This window comes from Oncorhynchus gorbuscha, linkage group LG19 (genome assembly GCF_021184085.1).
Source record: "Oncorhynchus gorbuscha isolate QuinsamMale2020 ecotype Even-year linkage group LG19, OgorEven_v1.0, whole genome shotgun sequence".
Classification (NCBI taxonomy): domain Eukaryota; kingdom Metazoa; phylum Chordata; class Actinopteri; order Salmoniformes; family Salmonidae; genus Oncorhynchus; species Oncorhynchus gorbuscha.
This window is the reverse complement of record NC_060191.1, coordinates 33257736-33283362: the sequence shown is the minus strand read 5'-3', so window position 1 is coordinate 33283362 and position 25627 is coordinate 33257736. Positions and strand designations below refer to the sequence as shown.

General features: G+C 44.5%; 1 protein-coding gene across 1 annotated transcript in view; it reads right to left on the bottom strand.

Annotated features, from left to right (window-relative positions):
- LOC124006128 (glutamate receptor ionotropic, kainate 4-like) overlaps positions 1–25627 on the bottom strand; it is a 427028-nt gene that overhangs the window by 200573 nt on the left and 200828 nt on the right. The window contains exon 3 of the mRNA XM_046315921.1: positions 18674–18806. Within this exon, the coding sequence (XP_046171877.1) occupies positions 18674–18755 (82 nt within the window). The 5' untranslated portion in view covers positions 18756–18806. The remainder of the gene's footprint in view (positions 1–18673; positions 18807–25627) is intronic.

Below are 25627 nucleotides of genomic sequence, written 5' to 3'. Positions count from 1 at the left end.
CTCCTTCTCTGCAGATCCTCTCAAGCTCTGTCAGATTGTATGGGGAGCATTGATGCACAGCTATTTTCAGGTCTCTCCAGAGATGTTCGATCGGGTTCAAGTTCAGGTTCTGGCTGGGCCACTCAAGGACATTCAGAGGCTTGTCCCGAAGCCACTCCTGCGTTGTCTTTTCTGTGTTCTTAGGGTCGTTGTTCTGTTGTATGGTGAACCTTCGCCCTAGTCTGAGGTCCTGAGCGCTCTGGAGCAGGTCTTCATCAAGGAGCTCTCTGTACTTTGCCTCGATCTTGACTTGTCTCCCAGTCCCTGCCTCTAAAAAACATCCCACAGCATGGTGGGGATGGTGCCAGGTTTCCACCAGACATGGTGCTTGGCATTCAGGCCAAAGAGCTCAATCTTGGTTCATCAGGCCAGAGAATCATGGTCTGAGAGTCTTTACGTGCCTTTTGGCAAACTCCAAGCGGCCTGTCATGTGCCTTTTACTGATTGGTGGAGTGCTGCAGAGATGGTTGTCCTTCTGGAAGGTTCTCCCATCTCCACAGATGAACTCTAGAGCTCTGTCAGAGTGACCATTGGGTTCTTGGTCACCTCCCTGACCAGGTCCCTTTTCCCCCGATTTCTCAGTTTGTCTTCATGGTTCCAAACTTCTTCCATTTAAAACTTCTTCCAATCCTTTCTCGGAGCTCTACGGACAATTCCTTCGACCTCACGGTGTGGTTTTTGCTCCGACATCTGTGGGACCTTATATAGACAGGTGTGTGCCTTTCGAAATCATGTCCAATCGATTGAATTTTCCACAGGTGGACTCCAATCAAGTTGTAGAAACATCTCAAGGATGATCAATGGAAACAGGATGCACCAGAGCTCAATTTGGAGTCTCATAGCAAAGGGTCTGAATACTTATGTATAAGGTATGTTTTTTATTTGTAAAAAAAAATGGCCAAAATTTCTAGTTTCGCTTTGTCATTATGGGGTATTGATGAGGAAATGTTTTTATTTAATCAATTTTAGAATAAGGCTGTAACGTAACAAAATGTGGAAAAAGGGAAGGGGTCTGAATACTTTCCGAATGCACTGTATGTCACAGTTCTGCCATTCATCAGCTTCATATAGTTAAAAATGTGAAGCTTAAATACTACAAATAGCTCTATTATGGTTGTCATCGATTTTATGACTATTTAACTAAACCACAAAAAAAATGTGGACCTTAAGACAGTGTTTTTGGTAGGCACCCAAACGCATAATCTAACCAAGTCCATGAACAACTGATTTAAATAGTCTAAAAACCATTAAGATTGAGGCCTAAAATGAAGTTAATATGGGATTCTGTGGTTGGACTGATTGACCGTGTGCTATTAAACATCTTATATAGGTTATTACTGGACAGGACCCAATAAAAATTGACCAATAGAAGTGTAAACACGGGATATAAAGACAATACGAGCCACATGGAATGATGTCATGAAAAGGTTATAAGAACAAGATTTTGCTTAGCCTAGTTACATGTCTGTTTGTGCCGTCTTGCCAACTGCCATGGTCCTTGCAGACAGCCCAGACAGATCTGGGACCAGGCTAGATTTCTAGGAAGAAGCACTGCAAAGGCCCTTTGATCCACTAGGAGCTAAAACATTGTACTGCAGATTAGTGATGCTCAAATGTACATAGTGCATTATGATTTATTGATGAGTGAAGGTACAATTTATTGAGTACTTTATTGAATTAATTTGTTGAATGGTACACGATATGTATCGATACAGGGATGTTAGCATGATACACATGTATCATTTCCATCTGTGAATCAGTATATTGATACCCACCTATAGTGATACAGGCCTAATAATCAAGATCATTCATTTTTAACCAGATCAGAACCCCGAGGGGTATCGCCAGCAGTGAAACATCAGCACCAACATGATTTATCAAAGCAATAAACTGTTGTCTTTGTTCTCATGGCCAAGGGCTGGAGTTGCTACTAGAGTATTCCTCTCCTCCCTCCTTTCTTCTCTCCTCCTCCTCTCTGGGTGAGTCTACCTGGCACTACTCCCTGCAGGCTGACTACAGTACATCCCATCCGCTCGAACAGGCACAAATTCCCCCCCTCTGTCACAACCGCTACCTGTGCATATTTTGAAATGAGATCATGTCAGGTAACGTCGCCTGCCATGATATAAAACACATGAGTCTGCTTGGCCGGCACCGCTGCACAACACTTTTGTTCACATTAAAGCAGGGAGCCGCCTCTAGAGTTCGTCTTTACACTGGTTAGATCTAGCTAGTTCCCCACGGAGCGTCTACATGTGGTGTGACACCGCTGCAGCGTGGGCAAATTGATATGAGGCGCTGATGAGTGAGTCTCTGCCTGTATGCATCCATTAGGGGGAGAATAAGCAGGAAGAGGGTCATCTGTCATTCATGCTGCACTGAGTCCTTTAGCTGGGGAGAGATCTCGAATAAACACTGCAGGGAGGTGTGTGTGTGTGCGCGCTTGAGTGTGCGTGCACTGTGTTTGTGTCCTCATGTTGGTGTCAACAGGTGCGTGTGTGATTGTGTGTGTGCTCATGCGTGTGTGGTAGCTTGATGCATACAGTACTAGTCCAAGTTTGGACACACCTATTCATTCCAGCGTTTTTCTACATTTTAGAATAATAGTGAAGACATCAAAACTATTAAATAACACATATAGAATCATGTAGTAACCAAAAAAGGGTAACATCAAAATATATTTGAGATTTGAGATTCTTCAAAGTAGCCACCCTTTGCCTTGAGGACAGCATTGCACACTCTTGGCATTATCTTAACCAGCTTCACCTGGAACCCACATATGCCGAGCACTTGTTGGCTGCTTTTCCTTCACTCTGTGGTCCAACTCATCCCAAACCACCTCAATTGGGTTGAAGTCGGGTGATGGTGGCGGCCTGGTCATCTGATGCAGCCCTCAATCACTCTCCTCCTTGGTCAAATAACCCTTACACAGCCTGGAGGTGTGTTTGGAGGTGTGTTTGGTCATAGTCCTGTTGAACAACAAATGTGGTAGCCATGAATTCTAAATAAATCACAGACAGAACCCCCACACCGTCACACCTCCTCCTCCATGCTTCACGGTGGGAACCAGACATGTGGAGAACATCTGTTCACTTACTCTGCGTCTGACAAAGACATGGTGGTTGGAACCAAAAATCTCAAATTTGAACTCATCCGACCAAAGGACAGATTTCCACCGGTCTAATGTCCATTGGTCTTGTTTCTTGGCCCAAGCAAGTCTCTTCTTATTATTGATGTCCTTTAGTAGTGGTTTCTTTGCAGCAATTTAATCATGAAGGCCTGATTCACGCAGTCTCCAATGAACAGTTGATGTTGAAATGTGTCTGTTACTTAAACTCTGAAGCATTTATTTGGGCTGAAATTTCTGAGGCTGGTAACTCTAATGACCTTATCCTCTGCAGCAGAGGTAACTCTGGGTCTTCCTTTCCTGTGGCGGTCCTAATGAGAACCAGTTTCATCATAGCGCGTTGTGGTTTTTGTGACTGTACTTGAAGAAACTTTCAAAGTTCTTGACATTTTCCGGATTGACTGAACTTTGTGTCTTAAAGTAATGATGGACTGTCATTTCTCTTTGCTTATTTGAGCTGTTCTTGTATTCTTGCCATGAAATGGACTTTTACAAAATAGGGCTATTTTCTGTATACCACCCCTACCTTGTCTCAACACAACTGATTGGCTGAAGCGCATTAAGAAGGAAAGAAATTCCACAAATTAACTTTTAACAAGGCGCACCTGTTAATTGAAATGGATTCCAGGTGACTACATCATTAAGCTGGTTGAGAGAATGCCAAGAGTGTGAAAAGCTGTAATCAAAGCAAAGGGAGGCAACTTTGAAGCACACTATTATTCTACAATGTAGAAAATGGTACAAATACAGAAAAACCCTTAATTGAGTTGGTGTGTCCAAACTTTTTACTGGTACTGTATATTTCAAGTTTGGCCTCCCTCCCTCAGTAGAGAGAAAATAACCATAAAAATGATATTAATAAATAAACTTTCTGTAGTGTTTACTCATTGTGTTGCTGAAGAATATTGCTGTGGGTGAACATTTAGGGGCAGTATGAGGTAACAAATACATTTTGTTCTTAACTGTGAAAATGATAAACTGAAATACGTTTTTTTTTTTTCAAAATCTAATTGAATTTGTCACGAGCTGAAATAAAAACTGGTGTAGACCTTACTGTGAAATGCTTACTTACATACAAGCAGTTTTTTTTGAAAGTACGAAAATATTAGCAATTTTTAAAAATAAAAAATGTCATTAAAGAAAGTCTGGAAAGAAAGTCAACACAATAATGAAACTATATACAGGGGGTACTGGTACCGAGTCAATGTGTGGAGGTACATGTTAGTAGAGGTAAATGAGGTATGTACATGTAGCTAGGGGTAAAGTCACTACGCATAGATAATAAACAGCGAGTAGCAGCAGCGTAAAAAAGTGGGTCAATACAAATAGTCCAAGTAGCCATTTGATTAACTGTTTAGTAGTCTTATGGCTTGAGGATAGAAGCTGTTAAGGAGTCTTTTGGACCTAGACTTGGCGCTCCGGTACCACTTGCTGTGTGGTAGCAGAGTGAACAGTCTATGACTGGGTGGCTGGAATATTTGACCATTTTTAGGGCCTTCCTTTGACACCGCTTGGTATAGAGGTCCTGGATGGAAGTAGGCATGGTCCCAGTGATGTACTGGGCCGTATGCACTACACTCTGTAGCGCCTTCCGGTCGGATACCAGGATGCTCTCGATTAGAGGTCGACCGATTAATCGGAATGGCTGATTTAATTGGGGCCGATTTCAAGTTTTCATAACAATCGGTAATCAGCATTTTTGGACACCGATTGTGGCCGATTACATTGCACTCCACGAGGAGACTGCGTGGCAGGATGACTACCTGTTAAGCGAGTGCAGCAAGAGGCCAAGTTAAGTTGCTCGCTAGCATTAAACTTATCTTATAAAAAACAATCAATCTTAACATAATCACTAGTTAACTACACATGGATGATGATATTACTAGTTTATCTAACTTGTCCTGCGTTACATATAATCAATGCGGTGCCTGTTAATTTCTCATCGAATCACAGCCCACTTCGCCAAACGGGTGACGATTTAACAAGCACATTCGCAAAAAAAGCACTGTCGTTGCACCAATGAGTCCCTAACCATAAACATCAATGCCTTTCTTTAAAATCAATAGACAAGTATATATTTTTAAACCTGCATATTTAGTTAATATTGCCTGCTAACATGAATTTCTTTTAACTAGGGAAATTCAATTAGTCAGGGTATTTGCAGCAGTTTGGGCCGCCTGGCTCGTTGCGAACTGTGTGAAGACCATTTATTCCTTACAAAAAACGTAATTAATTTGCCAGAATTGTACATAATTATGACATAACATTGTAAGTCGCTCTGGATAAGAGCGTCTGCTAAATGACTTAAATGTAATGTAATGTAATGAAGGTTGTGCAATGTAACAGCAATATTTAGACTTAGGGATGCCACCTGTTAGATAAAATACTGAACGGTTCTGTATTTCACTGAAAGAATAAACGTTTTGTTTTCAAAATTATAGTTTTCGGATTTGACCATATTAATGACATAAGGCTCGTATTTCTGTGTGTTATTATGTTATAATTAAGTCTGTGATTTGATATTTGATAGAGCAGTCTGACTGAGCGGTGGTAGGTAGCAACCAGCTCGTAAGCATTCATTCAAACAGCACTTTCATGCTTTTGCCAGCAGTTCTTCGCTGTGCTTCAAGCACTGAGCTGTCTATGATTTCAAGCCTATCAACTCCTGAGATTAGGCTGGTGTAACCGATGTGAAATTGCTAGCTAGTTAGCGAGGTGCACGCTAATAGCGTTTCAATCGGTGACGTCACTCGCTCTGAGACCTTGAAGTAGTTGTTCCCCTTGCTCTGCAGCTTTTGTGGAGCGATGGGTAACGACGCTTCGAGGGTGGCTGTTTTTTCAAGTGCCTCCTAGGTAAATTAAATACCACACCAGTCTCAATCATGTCATCTCAATCATCTGACCATACTGTATTCTACAAATCTATAATCAATCTGCCAAACAAAAAGAGGCATGTCCTGCTTCCCGCCAATGCTTACACCAATCACATGCTTTTTACTAAAGTCCATGACGAGGAGTGTTCAAGGGTGGAGAATTAAGACTCAACCAAAGACAACATCCTTGTCTCTGTAACGCCCGCGGTGTAGTGGGGAAGAAGTCAGGCGCAGGAAGCAGAGAGTTCAGGGTAGCGCCCACTTTAATGCACCACAACGGTGAACAGACGCCAACCACAACAAATGCCCCAAACACGGGGGACTTAAACAGTCCAGCAAAACTCCAAAAACACGGACAACCGTGACATACAGTCGTGTACACATGTACATCGAAAATAATCCCACACAACCAACAGGCGGGCCGGCTGGTAAATAAAGCCCAACCAATCAGCCTAAACTAAACACAGGTGAAACCAATAAACAGAACAGGGGAAGAAAGGGATCCGTGGAAGCTAGTAGGCCGGTGACGACGACCGCCGAGCACCACCCGAACAGGAAGGGGAGCCACCTTCGGTAGCAGTCTCCTCATTTCACCTGTTCTCCCCTCCCAAACTATTGGCTGACAGTGGGGTGTGATGCTAGCGTAGCGATGCTATTTAGGCCTGTTATCATGTATTCATTACGTATGAAGGCCCAACAGTGACATTCCGGCAGCCAGGCAGGACTCGAGGGGCCTAGCGGAGTTAAATATCACCTCCTGGAGTGCGACGGCAGGCGGCAGGAAAAGACATACAGGAGTGAAATAACAGCCCCGACGCTAATGCTGGCTCCGCGGCATGCCACTGACAAGCTTCAATGCCGTCTAGCTCCCGCCGCCTGAAATCAGAGGGAGGGGAGGGAGGGGGAGGGGGAAGGGGAGGGGGGGGGATAGAAGCCCGACCGCCTAATTAACTATCAACTAAAACAAGATGGGAATAAACATTAGCTCCGCTTTAGAGGTGCCTTTGTAGAGAGATGTGAGGTGGCGGAGGGAGGGAAGGTGGGAGGGTAGGAGAAAACAGAGGAGGAGGTATAATACAGCATTCACTAATTATCCAACAGAATTCTGGAGTTGGGACCCAGCTACCACATAACGTTCTAAGAACCATATGTTTCTTTGAGCTTGGTGAAAATGTGGTTGTCATATAGTTCATTTGCATACAATCTTCCCAAAATGGCCTGGAAATGGTGCAGGTTACACAGCAAGTACATAACATTCTAAGAACCTTATGTTCCTTGGTCATTTCAGTACTTCAGCATAACGTTTCCTACAGGTTTTCCTGTGGTTCTATTTAAAGTCATGTTCTCAGAACGTTAAGAACACTCTTCTGTGGGAATTTCAGTCCTTTAGCATAACGTTTTTCACAAGTTTCCTCAAGGTTCTATTTTACGTCATTTTCTCAGAACATTTAGAGAATGTTCAGAAACAACATTCTTCTGTGGGAATTTCAGTACTTTCAGCATAACGTTTTCTACAAGTTTCCTCATAGTTAAATTTAAATTCATTCTGAGAACATTAAGAAAACTTTCCACAAAAAAAACACAAGTAAACATTAGTAACATACAAAGAAAGTTCTAAGAATGTTATTTAACCCTTTAGACCCCAATATAATTCTAGAATGCTGCTGTAGATTACTGAGAATTTTCAGGCTCATTTTCTCACACATTTCAAACAAACAGACAACTCAAAAACAAAGAACAAATTACAATCACTTAGTTTTAAAGAGCACAACCTCTTCTTTAATATGATACCAGATTCAAGTCAATAGGAATAACACTCATTTAGTCTTCCATTGTGTAAAGAAACTATCAAAAAACGATTAAGACAAAGAACCCTAGAGTATTTACATTTTGGGCATTTGACTAAATTACCATTTAAAATGTACCATATTATTTACATATTAATAAATAAAAAATATAAAAAATATGACCATATTCAGAAAGTATTTCAAAACCCACACAAAGTACTGTAGGCTATTGGATTGACAACGATTCTTACTTCTGTACCAATGTAAAAAAGCAAACAACTATTCAGAGACTATTTCAAAATGTAGGTAACCTCTCTCAATAAGATTAAGTACAGACCAGAGCTATGTTCGAATACCCATACTAACATAATGTATACTATACACTTAATGAGAATATACTACATACTAAACTCCGCAAAAAAATAAATGTCCTCCCAATGTCAACTGCATTTATTTTCAGAAAACTTAATATGTGTAAATATTTGTATGAACATAATAAGATTAAACAACTGAGATGTAAACAGAAGTTCCACAGACATGTGACTAACAGAAATTGAATGTGTCAGTATCTGGTGTGGCCACCAGCTGCATTAAGTACTGCAGTGGATCTCCTCCAAGTGGACTGCACAAGATTTGACAGTTCTTGCTGTGAGGTGGTACCCCACTCTTCCACCAAGGCACCTCCAAGTTCCCAGACATTTCTGGGGGGGAATGGCCCTAGCCCTCACCCACCGATTCAACAGGTCCCAGACGTGCTCAATGGGATTGATATCCGGGCTCTTCGCTGGCCATGGCAAAACACTGACATACCTGTCTTGCAAGAAATCCCGCACAGAATGAGCAGTATGGCTGGTGGCATTGTCATGCCAGGATGAGCCTGCAGGAAGGGTACCACATGTCTTCCCTGTAATGCACAGCGTTGAGATTGCCTGCAATGACAACAAGCTCAGTTTGACGATGCTGTGACACACCGCCCCAGACCATGACGGACCCTCCACCTCCGATCCCGCTCCAGAATACAGGCCTCGGTGTAATGCTCATTCCTTCGACGATAAACGAGAATCCGACCATCACCCCTGGAGAGGCAAAACCACGACTCGTCAGTGAAGAGCACTTTTTGCCAGTCCTGTCTAGTCCAGCGACGGGGGGTTTGTGCCCAAAAGCGACATTGTTGGCGGTGATGTCTGGTGAGGACCTGCCTTACAACAGGCCTACAAGCCCCCAGTCCAGCCTCTCTCAGACATTTGCGGACAGTCTGAGCAGTGATGGAGGGATTGTGCGTTCCGGGTGTCATCGGGCAAGTTGTTGTTACCATCCTGTACCTGTCCCACAGCTGTGATGTTCGGCTGTACCGATCCTGTGCAGGTGTTGTTACACGTGGTCTGACACTGCAAGGATGATAAGCTGTCCATCCTGTCTCCCTGTAGGGCTGTCTTAGGCGTCTCACAGTACGGACATTGCAATTTATTGCCCTGGCCACATTTGCAGTCCTCATGCCTCCTTGCAGCATGCCTAAGGCACGTTCACGCAGATGAGAAGGGACCCTGGGCATCTTTCTTTTTGTGTTTTTCAGAGTCAGTAGAAAGGCCTCTTTAGTGTCCTAAGTTGTCTTTACAACCGTTCCACAGGTGCATGTTCATGAATTGTTTATGGTTCAATGAACAAGCATGGAAACCATCGTTAAACCCTTTAGAATGAAGATCTGTGAAGTTATTTGGATTTTTACGAAATATCTTTGAAAGACGGTACTGAAAAAGGGACGTTTCTTTTTTTGCTGAGTATATATACTATGATTTCATTTGAACTAGTTATGTTAGCTGATTACTTACGCGGCTGAGACAGCTTCCAAATGAATTGCATCGGTAGAAACTGGACAAAACAAGAAACTTGTTAGCTGGCTATGTAAACAAATATCCAACTCATCATATGAACTCCACTGCATGGGCATCTACTACCCTAACTCGACACCTAAGCTGTCAAATAATTGAAAAACGAGGCAATGTATAGCCTATGAATATCTTCACCTGGCAAAGATGACAAACCATAACCGAAGCCAAACAGATTAACACAGATAACTCTAGCCTTCATTTTAGTGGCTAGTTAGCTTGTTGTCTGTATGGCTAGCTAGAGAAAGTGACAGCTGAGGTTGATGCTTTGTGAGCGCTGCCCATATTTACCACAACTGATAGACTAACTAGTTAGCTACCTACTCCATAACAAGGAACTTGGGCCATTTCCATATGAATTACACTACTGGTCAAAAGTTTTAGAACGCCTACTCATTAAAGGGTTTTTCTTTATTTTTACTATTTTCTACATTGTAGAATAATGGTGAATACATCAAAATTAAGAAATAACACATAGGGAATCATGTAGTAACCAAAAAAGTGTAGAACAAATCAAAACATATTTTATTTGAGATTCTTCAAATAGCCTTTGCCTTGATGACAGCTTTGTGCACTCTTGGCATTCTCCCAACCAGCTTCACCTGGAATGCTTTTCCAACCGTCTTGAAGGAGTTCCCACATATGCTGAGCACTTGTTGGCTTCTATTCCTTCACTCTGCGGTCTGACTCATCCCAAACCATCTCAATTGGGTTGAGTTCGGGGAATTGTGGTTTCCAGGTCATCTGATGCAGCACTCCATCACTCTCCTTATTGATAAAATAGCCCTTACACAGCCTGGAGGTGTGTTGGGTCATTGTCCTGTTGAAAAACAAATGATAGTCCCACTAAGCCCAAACCAGATGGGCTGGTGTATCACTGCAGAATGCTGTGGACGCCATGCTGGTTAAGTGTACCCTGAAATCTAAATAAATCACAGACCGTGTCACCAGCAATGCATCCCCACACCACCTCCTCCATTCTTTACGGTGGGAAATACACATGCGGAGATCATCCGCTCACCCACACCGCGTCTCACACAGACAAGGCGGTTGGAACCAAAAATCTCAAATTAGGACTCCAGACCAAAGGACAAATTTCCACCTGTCAAAGATTCATTGCTCGTATTTCTTGGCTCAAGCAAGTCTCTTATTATTATTGGCATCCTTTAGTATAGTGGTTTCTTTGCAGCAATACGACCCGAAGGCCTGATTCACGCAGTCTCCTCTGAACAGTTGATGTGGAGATGTTTCTGTTACTTGAACTTTGAAGCATTTATTTGGGCTGCAAATTCTGAGGCTGGTATCTCTAATTAACTTATCCTCTGCAGCAGAGGTAACCCTGGATCTTCCATTCCTGTGGTGGTCCTTACGAGAGCCAGTTCGCGCTTGATGGTTTTTGCGACTGCACTTGAAGAAACTTTCAAAGTTCTTGACATTTTCCGGATTGACTGACCTTCGTGTCTTAGAGTAATTGTTGTTTCTTTTTGCTTATTTGAGCTGTTCTTGCTAAAATATGGACTTGGTCTTTTACCAAATAGGTCTATCTTGTCACAACACAACTGATTGGCTCAAACACATTAAGGACAGAAGTTCCACAAATTAACTTTTAAGAAGGCACAACTGTTAATTCATGTTAAATACATTTCTACAATGTAGAAAAAAGTAAAAATAAAGAAAAACCCTTGCATGAGTAGGTGTTCTAAAGCTTTTTACTGGAAGTGTACATTGGTAGAAACAAGACAAAACAACCAACTAGTTAGCTGACTATACAGTATACAGCTAAACACGGCAACTATTTCCATGTGTAATGGCAGATTTCCTCTTCGTCTGGAGAGGAGTAAGGATCGGACCAAGATGCAGCGTGTTAAGTGTTCATGACGATTTATTAAAAAACGAACTGAACACTGAAATACAAAACAATAAACGATGTGAAATCCGAAACAGTACCATGTGGCGACAAACACTCACACGGAAACAAACACCCACAAACCAACAGTGAAACCCAGGCTACCTAAGTATGATTCTCAATCAGAGACAACTAACGACACCTGTCTCTGATTGAGAACCATACTAGGCTGAACACAAAAACCAACATAGAGAAACAAACAGACTGCCCACCCCAACTCACACACTGACCATACGAAATAAAGACAAAACAAAGGAAATAAACATCAGAACGTGACACCATGAGGCAGCACAGAATCATTCGAGCACCACCACTGATTTGCTCACCTGTACCAGCCAAGTTACCATGACATAACAGGACATTCTAATCTGTTAGCTAATTCCCCAAGTTTCACAGCATCAAACATCGACAACACCAAATATATATCTGCTGTTAACTTATTTCACTCACCTCGACATCATTGCTTTTCAAAGTGCAAGGACTTGTGCGAATCCGTATCACATCCATATCACCAACCAACATACAGTTGAAGTCGGAAGTTTACATACACCATAGCCAAATACATTTAAACTGTTTTTCACAATTCCTGACATTTAATCTGGGTAAAAATTCCATTCCCTGTTTTAGGTCAGTTAGAACCACCACTTTATTTTAAGAATGTGAAATGGTGGAATAGTTGAGAGAATGATTTAGTTCAGCTATTATATCTTTCATCACATTCCCAGTGGGTCAGAAGTGTACATACACTCAATTAGTATTTGGTAGCATTGCCATTAAATTGTTTAACTTGTGTCATACGTTTCGGGTAGCCTTCCACAAGATTCCCACAATAAGTTGGGTGAATTTTGGCCCATTCCTCCAGACAGAGCTGGTGTAACTGAATCAGGTTTGTAGGCCTCCTTGCTCACACACACTTTTTCAGTTCAGAATGAGGTCAGGGCTATGTGATGGCCACTCCAATACCTTGACTTTGTTGTCCTTAAGCCAGTTTGCCACAACTTTGGAAGTATTCTTGGGGTCATTGTCCATTTGGAAGACCCATTTGCAACCAAGTTTTAACTTCCTGACTGATTTTTTTAGATGTTGCTTCAATATATCCACCTAATTTTCCTGCCTCATGATGCCATCTATTTTGTGATGTGCACCAGTCCCTCCTGCAGCAAAGCATCTTCACAACATGGTATGGACACCCACATGCTTTACGGTTAGGATGGTGTTCTTCGGCTTGCAAGCCTCCCCCTTTTTCCTCCAAACATAACGATGGTTATTATGGCCAAACAGTTCTATTTTTGTTTCATCAGACCAGAGGACATTTCTCCAAAAAGTACAATCTTTGTCCCCATGTGCAGTTGCAAACCGTAATCTGGCTTTTTTATGGTGGTTTTGGAGCAGCAGATTCATCCTTGCTGAGCAGCCTTTCAGGTTATGTCGATATAGGACTCGTTTTACTGTGGATATAGATACTTTTGTACCCGTTTCCTCCAGCATCTTCACAAGGTCCTCTGCTGTTGTTCTGGGATTGATTTGCACTTTTCGGAACCAAAGTATGTTTATCTCTAGGAGACAGAACACGTCTCCTTCCTGAGCAGTATGGCGGCTGCGTGGTCCCATTGTGTTTATACTTGCATACTATTGTTTGTACAGATAAACGTGGTACACTCAGGCGTTTGGAAATTGCTCCCAAGGATGATGCAGACTTGTGGAGGTCTACATTTCTTTCTGAGTTCTTGGCTGATTTCTTTTGATTTTCCCATGATGTCATGGTAACCCTTGAAATACATCCACAGGTACACCTCCAATTGACTCAAATTATGTCAATTATTCTATCAGAAGCTTCTAAAGCCATGACATCATTTTCTGGAATTTTCCAAGCTGTTTAAAACTTCTTACGGCTGAAATCCCGCTAACGGGATCAATATGACAACCGGCTAGTGAAAGTGCAGGGCGCCAAATTCAAACAACAGAAATCTCATAATTAAAATTCCTCAAACATATAAGTATTATACACCATTTTAAAGACCAACTTATTGTGGGAAGCTTGTGGAAGGCTAACCAAAACATTTGACACAAGTTAAACAATTTAAAGGCAATTCTACCAAATACTAATTGAGTGTATGTAAATGTCTGACCCACTGGGGATGTGATGAAAGACAAGGAATTTTTACTAGGATTAAATGTCAGGAATTGTGAAAAACTGAGTTTAAATGTATTTGGCTATGTATGTAAAGTTCCGACTTCAACTGTCTTAAAAGGTTCAGTAAACGTTTTAAGAAAGCCTCCAAATAATCTACACTTTCCGTTCTCAGAACGTTTAAAAACGTTCCGTCTTACTGGTCAGGAAACTTTTCACTTCGTTTCCCAGAACCAATGGGAAATCAAAAACGTACATTCCCACAACTTCCAAGGTACCAAATGTGCTAGCTGAGGAGCTGTGTGTTTGCTGTTCCCTGTCACGATCAAATGGAGATGGCTGAAGCAAACTGAGAAGTTCCGCTGCAAGCATATTGGGCGCGTTAATAATTGATCGGCAAGGCACATTCACCGTGTCAGACCTTTCTCTGATCCCTGCACGGCTTGCTACCCAATATACATTATGTTTTTAAAGATATGCTACTGTAGAAATAAATCTAGACTGCTGTTATGCTGCTGTTAGCCTCAACGCTTATAATTTCGATCACAGCTCCCGTACGCTGCCATGTCAATAATACACTCTAAATAAAATAAAATACAATTTTATTTGTCACATACACATGGTTAGCAGATGTTAATGCGAGTGTAGCGAAATGCTTGTGCTTCTAGTTCCGACAATGCAGTGATAACAAACAAGTAATCTAACTAACAATTCCAAAACTAAGTGTAAGGGGATAAAGAATATGTACATAAGGATATATGAATGAGTGATGGTACAGAGCAGCATACAGTAGATGGTATCGACTACAGTATATACATATGAGATGAGTATGTAGACAAAGTAAACAAAGTGGCATAGTTAAAGTGGCTAGTGATACATGTATTACACAAGGATGCAGTCGATGATGTAGAGTACAGTATATATGTATGCATATGAGATGAATAATGTAGGGTAAGTAACATTATATAAGGTAGCATTGTTTAAAGTGGCTAGTGATATATTTACATCATTTCCCATCAATTCCCATTATTAAAGTGGCTGGAGTTGGGTCAGTGTCAATGACAGTGTGTTGGCAGCAGCCACTCAATGTTAGTGGTGGCTGTTTAACAGTCTGATGGCCTTGAGATAGAAGCTGTTTTTCAGTCTCTCGGTCCCAGCTTTGATGCACCTGTACTGACCTTGCCTTCTGGACGATAGCGGGGTGAACAGGCAGTGGTTCGGGTGGTTGATGTCCTTGATGATCTTTATGGCCTTCCTGTAACATCGGGTGGTGTAGGTGTCCTGGAGGGCAGGTAGTTTGCCCCCGGTGATGCGTTGTGAAGATCTCACTACCCTCTGGAGAGCCTTACGGTTGAGGGCGGAGCAGTTGCCGTACCCGGCTGTGATACAGCCCGCCAGGATGCTCTCGATTGTGCATCTGTAGAAGTTTGTGAGTGCTTTTGGTGACAAGCCGAATTTCTTCAGCCTCCTGAGGTTGAAGAGGCGCTGCTGCGCCTTCTTCACGACGCTGTCAGTGTGAGTGGACCAATTCAGTTTGTCTGTGATGTGTATGCCGAGGAACTTAAAACTTGCTACCCTTTCCATTACTGTTCCATCGATGTGGATAGGGGGGGTGTTCCCTCTGCTGTTTCCTGAAGTCCACAATCATCTCCTTAGTTTTGTTGACGTTGAGTGTGAGGTTATTTTCCTGACACCACACTCCGAGGGCCCTCACCTCCTCCCTGTAGGCCGTCTCGTCGTTGTTGGTAATCAAGCCTACCACTGTTGTGTCGTCCGCAAACTTGATGATTGAGTTGGAGGCGTGCGTGGCCACGCAGTCGTGGGTGAACAGGGAGTACAGGAGAGGGCTCAGAACGCACCCTTGTGGGGCCCCCCGTGTTGAGGATCAGCGGGGAGGAGATGTTGTTGCCTACCCTCACCACCTGGGGGCGGCCCGTCAGGAAGTCCAGTACCCAGTTGCACAGGGCGGGGTCGAGACCCAGGGTCTCGAGCTTGATGACGAGCTTGGAGGGTACTATGGTGTTGAATACCGAGCTGTAATTGATGAACAGCATTCTCACATAGGTATTCCTCTTGTCCAGGTGGGTTAGGGCAGTGTGCAGTGTGGTTGAGATTGCATCGTCTGTGGACCTATTTGGGCGGTAAGCAAATTGGAGTGGGTCTAGGGTGTCAGGTAAGGTGGAGGTGATATGGTCCTTGACTAGTCTCTCAAAGCACTTCATGATGACGGAAGTGAGTGCTACGGGGCGGTAGTCGTTTAGCTCAGTTACCTTAGCTTTCTTGGGAACAGGAACAATGGTGGCCCTCTTGAAGCATGTGGGAACAGCAGACTGGTATAGGGATTGATTGAATATGTCCGTAAACACACCGGCCAGCTGGTCTGCGCATGCTCTGAGGGCGCGGCTGGGGATGCCGTCTGGGCCTGCAGCCTTGCGAGGGTTAACACGTTTAAATGTCTTACTCACCTCGGCTGCAGTGAAGGAGAGACCGCATGTTTTCGTTGCAGGCCGTGTCAGTGGCACTGTATTGTCCTCAAAGTGGGCAAAAAAGTTATTTAGTCTGCCTGGGAGCAAGACATCCTGGTCCGTGACTGGGCTGGGTTTCTTCTTGTAGTCCGTGATTGACTGTAGACCCTGCCACATGCCTCTTGTGTCTGAGCCATTGAATTGAGATTCCACTTTGTCTCTGTACTGACGCTTAGCTTGTTTAATAGCCTTGCGGAGGGAATAGCTGCACTGTTTGTATTCGGTCATGTTGCCAGACACCTTGCCCTGATTAAAAGCAGTGGTTTCAGTTTCACGCGAATGCTGCCAACAATCCACGGTTTCTGGTTAGGGAATGTTTTTATCGTTGCTATGGGAACGACATCTTCAACGCACGTTCTAATGAACTCGCACACCGAATCAGCGCATTCGCCAATATTTTTATCTGACGCAATACGAAACATGTCCCAGTCCACGTGATGGAAGCAGTCTTGGAGTGTGGAGTCAGCTTGGTCTGACCAGCGTTGGACAGACCTCAGCATGGGGGCCTCTTGTTTGAGTTTCTGCCTGTAGGCAGGGATCAGCAAAATGGAGTCGTGGTCAGCTTTTCCGAAAGGGGGGCGGGGCAGGGCCTTATATGCGTCGCGGAAGTTAGAGTAACAATGATCCAAGGTTTTACCACCCCTGGTTGCGCAATCGATATGCTGATAAAATTTAGGGAGTCTTGTTTTCAGATTAGCTTTGTTAAAATCCCCAGCTACAATGAATGCAGCCTCCGGATAAATGGTTTCCAGTTTGCAAAGAGTTAAATAAAGTTCGTTCAGAGCCATCGATGTGTCTGCTTGGGGGGGGGGGATATATACGGCTGTGATTATAATCGAAGAGAATTCTCTTGGAAGATAATGTGGTCTACATTTGATTGTGAGGAATTCTAAATCAGGTGAACAGAAGGATTTGAGTTCCTGTATGTTTCCTTCATCACACCATGTCTCATTAGTCATGAGGCATACGCCCCCACCACTCTTCTTACCAGAAAGATGTTTGTTGTAAGTCGCTTTGGATAAAAGCGTCTGCTAAATGGCATATATTATTATTATTATTATTTCTGTCGGCGCGATGCGTGGAGAAACCCGTTGGCTGCACCGCATCGGATAGCGTCTTCCCAGTGAGCCATGTTTCCGTGAAGCAGAGAACGTTGCAGTCTCTGATGTCCCTCTGGAATGCCACCCTTGCTCGGATTTCGTCAACCTTGTTGTCAAAAGACTGGACATTGGCAAGAAGAATGCTGGGGAGTGGTGCGCGATGTGCCCGTGTCCTGAGTCTGACCATAAGACCTCCTCGTTTCCCTCTTTTTCGGAGTCGTTTTCTTGGGTCGCTGCATGCGATCCATTCCGTTGTCCTGTTTGTAAGGCAGAACACAGGATCCGCTTCGCGGAAAACATATTCTTGGTCGTACTGATGGTGAGTTGACGCTGATCTTATATTCAGTGGTTCTTCTCGACTGTAAGTAATGAAACCTAAGATGACCTGGGGTACTAATGTAAGAAATAACACGTAAAAAAAAACTGCATAGATTCCTAGGAACGCGAAGCGAGGCGGCCATCTCTGTCGGCGCCGGAAGGAGCGCCGACATAAACACGGTCGGAAGAGCCAAACTACAGAGCCCCATCTCTTGAAACTCTGTTCTTGGACTCTACCAACAGCAGCACCGTCTGTCTGTCCTTCTCCTGCTGTCAGAGTGATTGCTGTTAGAAATCAGCCCATGTTGAGGTGGCCTCTGCTGCTGTGAGAGAGAGATGTCTAGGTCACTGCTGCCCCAGACCCTGCTCTACGGCTGGCGGATAGCCGGCTACGGATTGGCAACTTAACGTAATGAGATTAGGACCCCTGTCCTCCCTCTCATCCCTCTCTCCTCCCTCTCATCTCAGTGTGAAAACAAGTATGGGCCTGTAAACACCATACACTAAAATGTGTCTAAATAGGAACGCAAAGCACTTTGGTAACTGGTTTTCCCAGCTAACACTCAATTACGGCAAAGTATAATATCATGACTCATTTTGACACTCTTTTTTTCACTGCGGCTCGGGAAATGGTAGCAGAAAATTTGATTATCTAGCCGTTTGGTTAAGGTACTCGATTGCACACAAGAAAGTACTCTGTACCTTTCTGCTGCATTAGAAATAACAGACAGGCAGAAACAGACAGAATATAACATTCAGAAAATACCGCCTTTTCTTGTTACAGTACAATTGGAGTGATACCGACCTCTGGTCAAAGTGCTGCTGAGATGCAATGAAGAAGCAATCAGCTGTCAGAGCAAGTCTCAGCCAGGCCTAGAATTACACATAGAGGAGTTCTTGTGATGTCGTCTTTTGAATAGGGAGTGAAGAGAGGTGAGTTGTGCCCTCCAGCCATGCAGGGTCAGAGATCAGACTACTCACCTATTCTGAAGGAGAGCGGCCCAGCGGAGGAACATCTCACCCACATGGCTAAGAGGAGCAGAGGCGCCCAGGCTGCGAGCATCTTCTATGACTCCTCATGGGTCCTGCCCCGGGGTTCCCCTGTCACAGCCACCTGGAGAACATAACACATGGATGTATGAATTATATAGAAGCCTGGATCCTACACACGTTAACATGAAGACAGGCACACATGTATCAGTTTGTGTTTTTGCCCATGATCACAGATTCTGATCCTGGATCAGCTTAGCACCTGTTCCACATGATAGTCACTCTTGTGTGAAATCAAACTATATCTGATCCAAATTCCTTCTGGTGTGACCATATAAAAATAATATAAATAGAATCTATGACACGGGCATACACATGTTCACAGGCATCTGAACACATACACGCAGGCACGCACAGACACAGACACATACACACACACACACACACACACACACACACACACACACACACACACACACACACACACACATCCGCACGCAAGCACACACACACACTGAGAACACAAAGCAACTACCATCTATCTTCACCGCAGCCTCAAAGTATAGGCCTTTTTCGTTTATCTGGTACGCTACATTGCACCTCCCTGTTCCTTTTCTGATTAGAAAAAGCATTATTATTAACTTTCACAAGAACTGAAATGAATCATAATCAAGGGTGTGATTCTCAAGTCACAAATTCTACAGTGCATTCAGAAAGTATTCAGACCCGTTCACATTTTCCAAATGTTGTTACGTTACAGACTTACTCTACATTTTTTAAAAGTGCCTTTATCTACACACAATGACAAACCAAAAGCAGGTTTTCGGAAAGTTTTGCAAAAAAATAAAGATGTATTATTTACGTAAGTATTCAGACCCTTTGCTATGATACTCGAAATTGAGCTCAGGTGCATCCTGTTTCCATTGATCATCCTTTCTCCTGTGGTAAATTCAATTGATTAGACATGATTTGGAAAGGCACATACTTGTCTATATAATGTCCCACAGTTGACACTGCATGTCAGCCAACAACCAAGCCATGAGGTCGAAGGAATTGTCCGTAGAGCTCCGAGACAGGATTGTGTCCAGGCACAGATCTGGGGAAGGGTAACAAAAAAATTCTGCAGAATTGAAGGTCCCCAAGAACACAGTGGCCTCCATCATTCTTAAATGGAAGAAGTTTGGAACCACCAAGATTCTTCCTAGAGCTGGCCACCCGGCCAAACTCAGCCATTGGGGGAGAGAAGGGCCTTGGTCAGGGAGGTGACCAAGAACCTCATGGTCACTCTGACAGAGCTCCAGAGTTCCTCTGTGGAGATGGAAGAACCTTCCAGAAGGACAACCATCTCTGCAGCACCACTCATCAGGCTTTATTGGGAGAGTGGCCAGACAGAAGCCACTCCTCTGTAAAAATCACATGGCAGCCCACTTGGAGTTTGCCAAAAGGCAGCTAAAGGACTCTGACCATGAGAAAGAAGATTCTCTGGTCTGATGAAACCAAGATTGAAATCTTTGACCTGAATGTCAAGTATGGAGGAAACCTGGCACCATCCGTATGACGAAGCATGGTGGTAAGCATCATGCTGGGGGGGGTTCAGCGGCAAAGACTGGGAGACTAGTCAGGATCGAGGGGAAAGATGAACAGCTCAAAGTACAGAGAGGTCCTTGATGAAAACCTGCTCCAGAGCACTCAGGACCTCAGACTGGGGTGAAGTTTTGCCTTCCAACAGGACAATGACCCTAAGCACACAGCAAACACAACGCAGAAGTGACTTCGGGCTTCAACCCGATCAAACATATCTAGAGATACCTGAAAATATCTGTACAGAGATGCTCCCCATCCAACCTGACAGAGCTTGAGAGGATCTCAAATACAGGTTTGCCAAGCTTGTAGCATCAAACACAAGAAGACTTGAGGCTGTAATCGCTGCCAAAGGTGCTTGAACAAAGTACTGAGTAAAGGGTCTGAATACTTATGTAAATGTCATATTTCAGTTTTTTGTTTTTAATAAATTTGCTAATTCTAAAAACCTGGTTTCGCTTTGTCATTATGGTGTATTGTGTGTAGATTGAGGACATTTAAAAAATAATTTTAGAATAAAGGCTGTAACGTAACAAAATGTGGAAAAAGTCAAGGGGTCTGAATACTTTCCAAATGCACTGTATATATCTTAGAGGCTCTTATCAAATAAATGTAATTGTATAGAATTAGAAAGTAACTAATTGTATACTCTTTATCTATATCCTGAGTTACTCACATTGCTATTAGTTGTTCTAGGTCCCGGTGTGTTCAATAATCATGTGACCTGATCAGGAAAAACTCTGGGCCCTAGTTATAGACTATGGTCATATCGCTGGATCAAATAGGAAATGAAGCAGACTGAACTGTGTCAGTCTCTGTAATGAGGAGCTGGTCAAGTAGTGAAATACATACCGCAATTTTTTCCACTATTTTTCTAACGTGTACAATTGTGAACAATAGAGATAATGATTTATTTCACAAATTTGACATTACAAAGTGTCAATAGCAGCTAATGCTGAATCATTTGACACAATTTACATAAATACACTATGCACAAAGAAAAGGATCATCGCATTAAACACAATTGCCACATCAGACATCAATATATTCAATTGGCAAAATCAAGAGCTCAAGGGCTCCATTCTTTACCAGGTGTGTGTTGACATTATGATCTGACCGAATATCACATCCTTCACCTAAAGTAGTACGTCAGCATGTGTGGTTGTGTCATGCAGGTGAAAGAGGACCCAAAAGCGACTTGGCGAAAACAGAGTCTTTAATCCAGTAAAGTAAATACAAACAAAAAACACAACTTTCACTCGAAATGACGAGGACAAACTGGAGACTCGATCTTGAACAGCAGGTGAACAGCAGGTTGCCTCGGGAAGGCACTTGAACCAGACAGACTCAGACACCTGCTCACCACGCAGCATCTGAGGAAAACACGACACGACAGGGCGATACACAAACACAGCACGGTGAATTCTAGACAAGGAACCGACAGGACAGGAACGGAACACAAAGGAAGAAATAGGGACTCTAATCAGGGGAAAGGATCGGGAACAGGTGTGGGAAGACTAAATGATTGATTAGGGGAATAGGAACAGCTGGGAGCAGGAACGGAACGATAGAGAGAAGAGAGAGCGAGAGAGTGAGAGGGAGGGGGAGAGAGAGGGATAGAAAGAGGGAAAGAACCTAATAAGACCAGCAGAGGGAAACGAATAGAATGGGAAGCACAGGGACAAGACAAGATAATAAATGACAAAACATGACAGTACCCCCCACTCACCGAGCGCCTCCTGGCGCACTCGAGGAGGAATCCTGGCGGCAACGGAGGAAATCATCAATGAGTGAACGGTCCAGCACGTCCCGAGACGGAACCCAACTCCTCTCCTCAGGACCGTAACCCTCCCAATCCACTAAGTATTGGTGACCCCGTCCCCGAGAACGCATGTCCATGATCTTATGTACCTTGTAAATAGGTGCGCTCTCGACAAGGACGGGAGGGGGGAGGGAAGACGAACGGGGGTGCGAAGAAAGGGCTTGACACAGGAGACATGGAAGACAGGATGGACGCGACGAAGATGTCGCGGAAGAAGCAGTCGCACAGCGACAGGATTGACGACCTGGGAGACACGGAACGGACCAATGAACCGCGGAGTCAACTTACGAGAAGCTGTCGTAAGAGGAAGGTTGCGAGTGGAAAGCCACACTCTCTGGCCGCAACAATACCTTGGACTCTTAATCCTGCGTTTATTGGCGGCTCTCACAGTCTGTGCCCTGTAACGGCAAAGTGCAGACCTCACCCTCCTCCAGGTGCGCTCACAACGTTGGACAAACGCTTGAGCGGAGGAACGCTGGACTCGGCAAGCTGGGATGAGAACAGAGGAGGCTGGTAACCCAGACTACTCTGAAACGGAGATAACCCGGTAGCAGACGAAGGAAGCGAATTGTGAGCGTATTCTGCCCAGGGGAGCTGTTCTGCCCAAGACGCAGGGTTTCTGAAAGAAAGGCTGCGTAGTATGCGACCAATCGTCTGATTGGCCCTCTCTGCTTGACCGTTAGACTGGGGATGAAACCCGGAAGAGAGACTGACGGACGCACCAATCAAACGACAGAACTCCCTCCAAAACTGTGACGTGAATTGCGGGCCTCTGTCTGAAACGGCGTCTAACGGGAGGCCATGAATTCTGAATACATTCTCGATAATGATTTGTGCCGTCTCCTTAGCGGAAGGAAGTTTAGCGAGGGAATGAAATGTGCCGCCTTAGAGAACCTATCGACAACCGTAAGAATCACAGTCTTCCCCGCAGACAAAGGCAGACCGGTAATGAAGTCTAGGGCGATGTGAGACCATGGTCGAGAAGGAATGGGGAGCGGTCTGAGACGACCGGCAGGAGGAGAGTTACCCGACTTAGTCTGCGCGCAGTCCGAACAAGCAGCCACGAAACGGCGCGTGTCACGCTCCTGAGTCGGCCACCAAAAGCGCTGGCGAATAGACGCAAGAGTGCCTCGAACACCGGGATGACCAGCTAACTTGGCAGAGTGAGCCCACTGAAGAACAGCCAGACGAGTGGAAACAGGAACGAAAAGGAGGTTACTAGGACAAGCGCGCGGCGACGCAGTGTGCGTGAGTGCTTGCTTAACCTGTCTTTCAATTCCCCAGACTGTTAACCCGACAACACGCCCATAAGGAAGAATCCCCTCGGGATCAGTAGAAGCCACAGAAGAACTAAACAGACGGGATAAGGCATCAGGCTTGGTGTTCTTGCTACCCGGACGGTAAGAAATCACAAACTCGAAACGAGCGAAAAACAACGCCCAACGAGCTTGACGGGCATTAAGTCGTTTGGCAGAACGGATGTACTCAAGGTTCTTATGGTCTGTCCAAACGACAAAAGGAACGGTCGCCCCCTCCAACCACTGTCGCCATTCGCCTAGGGCTAAGCGGATGGCGAGCAGTTCACGGTTACCCACATCATAGTTGCGCTCAGATGGCGACAGGCGATGAGAAAAATAAGCGCAAGGATGAACCTTATCGTCAGACTGGAAGCGCTGGGATAGAATGGCTCCCACGCCTACCTCTGAAGCGTCAACCTCGACAATGAATTGTCTAGTGACGTCAGGAGTAACGAGGATAGGAGCGGACGTAAAACGTTCTTTTAGAAGATCAAAAGCTCCCTGGGCGGAACCGGACCACTTAAAACACGTCTTGACAGAAGTAAGAGCTGTGAGAGGGGCAGCAACTTGACCGAAATTACGAATGAAACGCCGATAGAAATTAGCGAAACCTAAAAAGCGCTGCAACTCGACACGTGACCTTGGAACGGGCCAATCACTGACAGCTTGGACCTTAGCGGAATCCATCTGAATGCCTTCAGCGGAAATAACGGAACCGAGAAAAGTAACGGAGGAGACATGAAAAGAGCACTTCTCAGACTTTACGTAGAGACAATTCTCTAAAAGGCGCTGTAGAACACGTCGAACGTGCTGAACATGAATCTCGAGTGACGGAGAAAAAATCAGGATATCGTCAAGATAGACAAAAACAAAGATGTTCAGCATGTCTCTCAGAACATCATTAACTAATGCCTGAAAAACAGCTGGCGCATTGGCGAGACCAAACGGCAGAACCCGGTACTCAAAATGCCCTAACGGAGTGTTAAACGCCGTTTTCCACTCGTCCCCCTCTCTGATGCGCACGAGATGGTAAGCGTTACGAAGGTCCAACTTAGTAAAGCACCTGGCTCCCTGCAGAATCTCGAAGGCTGATGACATAAGGGGAAGCGGATAACGATTCTTAACCGTTATGTCATTCAGCCCTCGATAATCCACGCAGGGGCGCAGAGTACCGTCCTTCTTCTTAACAAAAAGAACCCCGCCCCGGCCGGAGAGGAAGAAGGCACTATGGTACCGGCGTCAAGAGACACAGACAAATAATCCTCGAGAGCCTTACGTTCGGGAGCCGACAGAGAGTATAGTCTACCCCGAGGAGGAGTGGTCCCCGGAAGGAGATCAATACTACAATCATACGACCGGTGAGGAGGAAGGGAGTTGGCTCGGGACCGACTGAAGACCGTGCGCAGATCATGATATTCCTCCGGCACTCCTGTCAAATCGCCAGGTTCCTCCTGAGAAGTAGGGACAGAAGAAACGGGAGGGATGGCAGACATTAAACACTTCACATGACAAGAAACGTTCCAGGATAGGATAGAATTACTAGACCAATTAATAGAAGGATTATGACATACTAGCCAGGGATGACCCAAAACAACAGGTGTAAACGGTGAACGAAAAATCAAAAAGAAATAGTCTCACTGTGGTTACCAGATACTGTGAGGGTTAAAGGTAGTGTCTCAAATCTGATACTGGGAAGATGACTACCATCTAAGGCGAACATGGGCGTAGGCTTCTCTAACTCTCTGAAAGGAATGTCATGTTTCCGAACCCATGCTTCGTCCATGAAACAACCCTCAGCCCCAGAGTCTATCAAGGCACTACATGTAGCACCCGAACCGGTCCAGCGTAGATGGACCGACAAAGTAGTACAGGATTTTGATGGAGAGACTTGAGTAGTTGCGCTCACCTGTAGCCCTCCGCTTACAGATGAGCTCTGGCCTTTACTGGACATGAATTAACAAAATGTCCAGCAACTCCGCAATAGAGGCACAGGCGGTTGGTGATCCTCCGTTCCCTCTCCTTAGTCGAGATGCGAATCCCTCCCAGCTGCATGGGCTCAGACTCTGAGCCAGAGGAGGGAGATGGTTGCGATGCGGAGCAGGGAAACACCGTTGATGCGAGCTCTCTTCCACGAGCCCGGTGACGAAGATCTACCCGTCGTTCTATGCGGATGGCGAGAGCAATCAAAGAGTCCACATCTGAAGGAACCTCCCGGGAGAGAATCTCATCCTTAACCACTGCGTG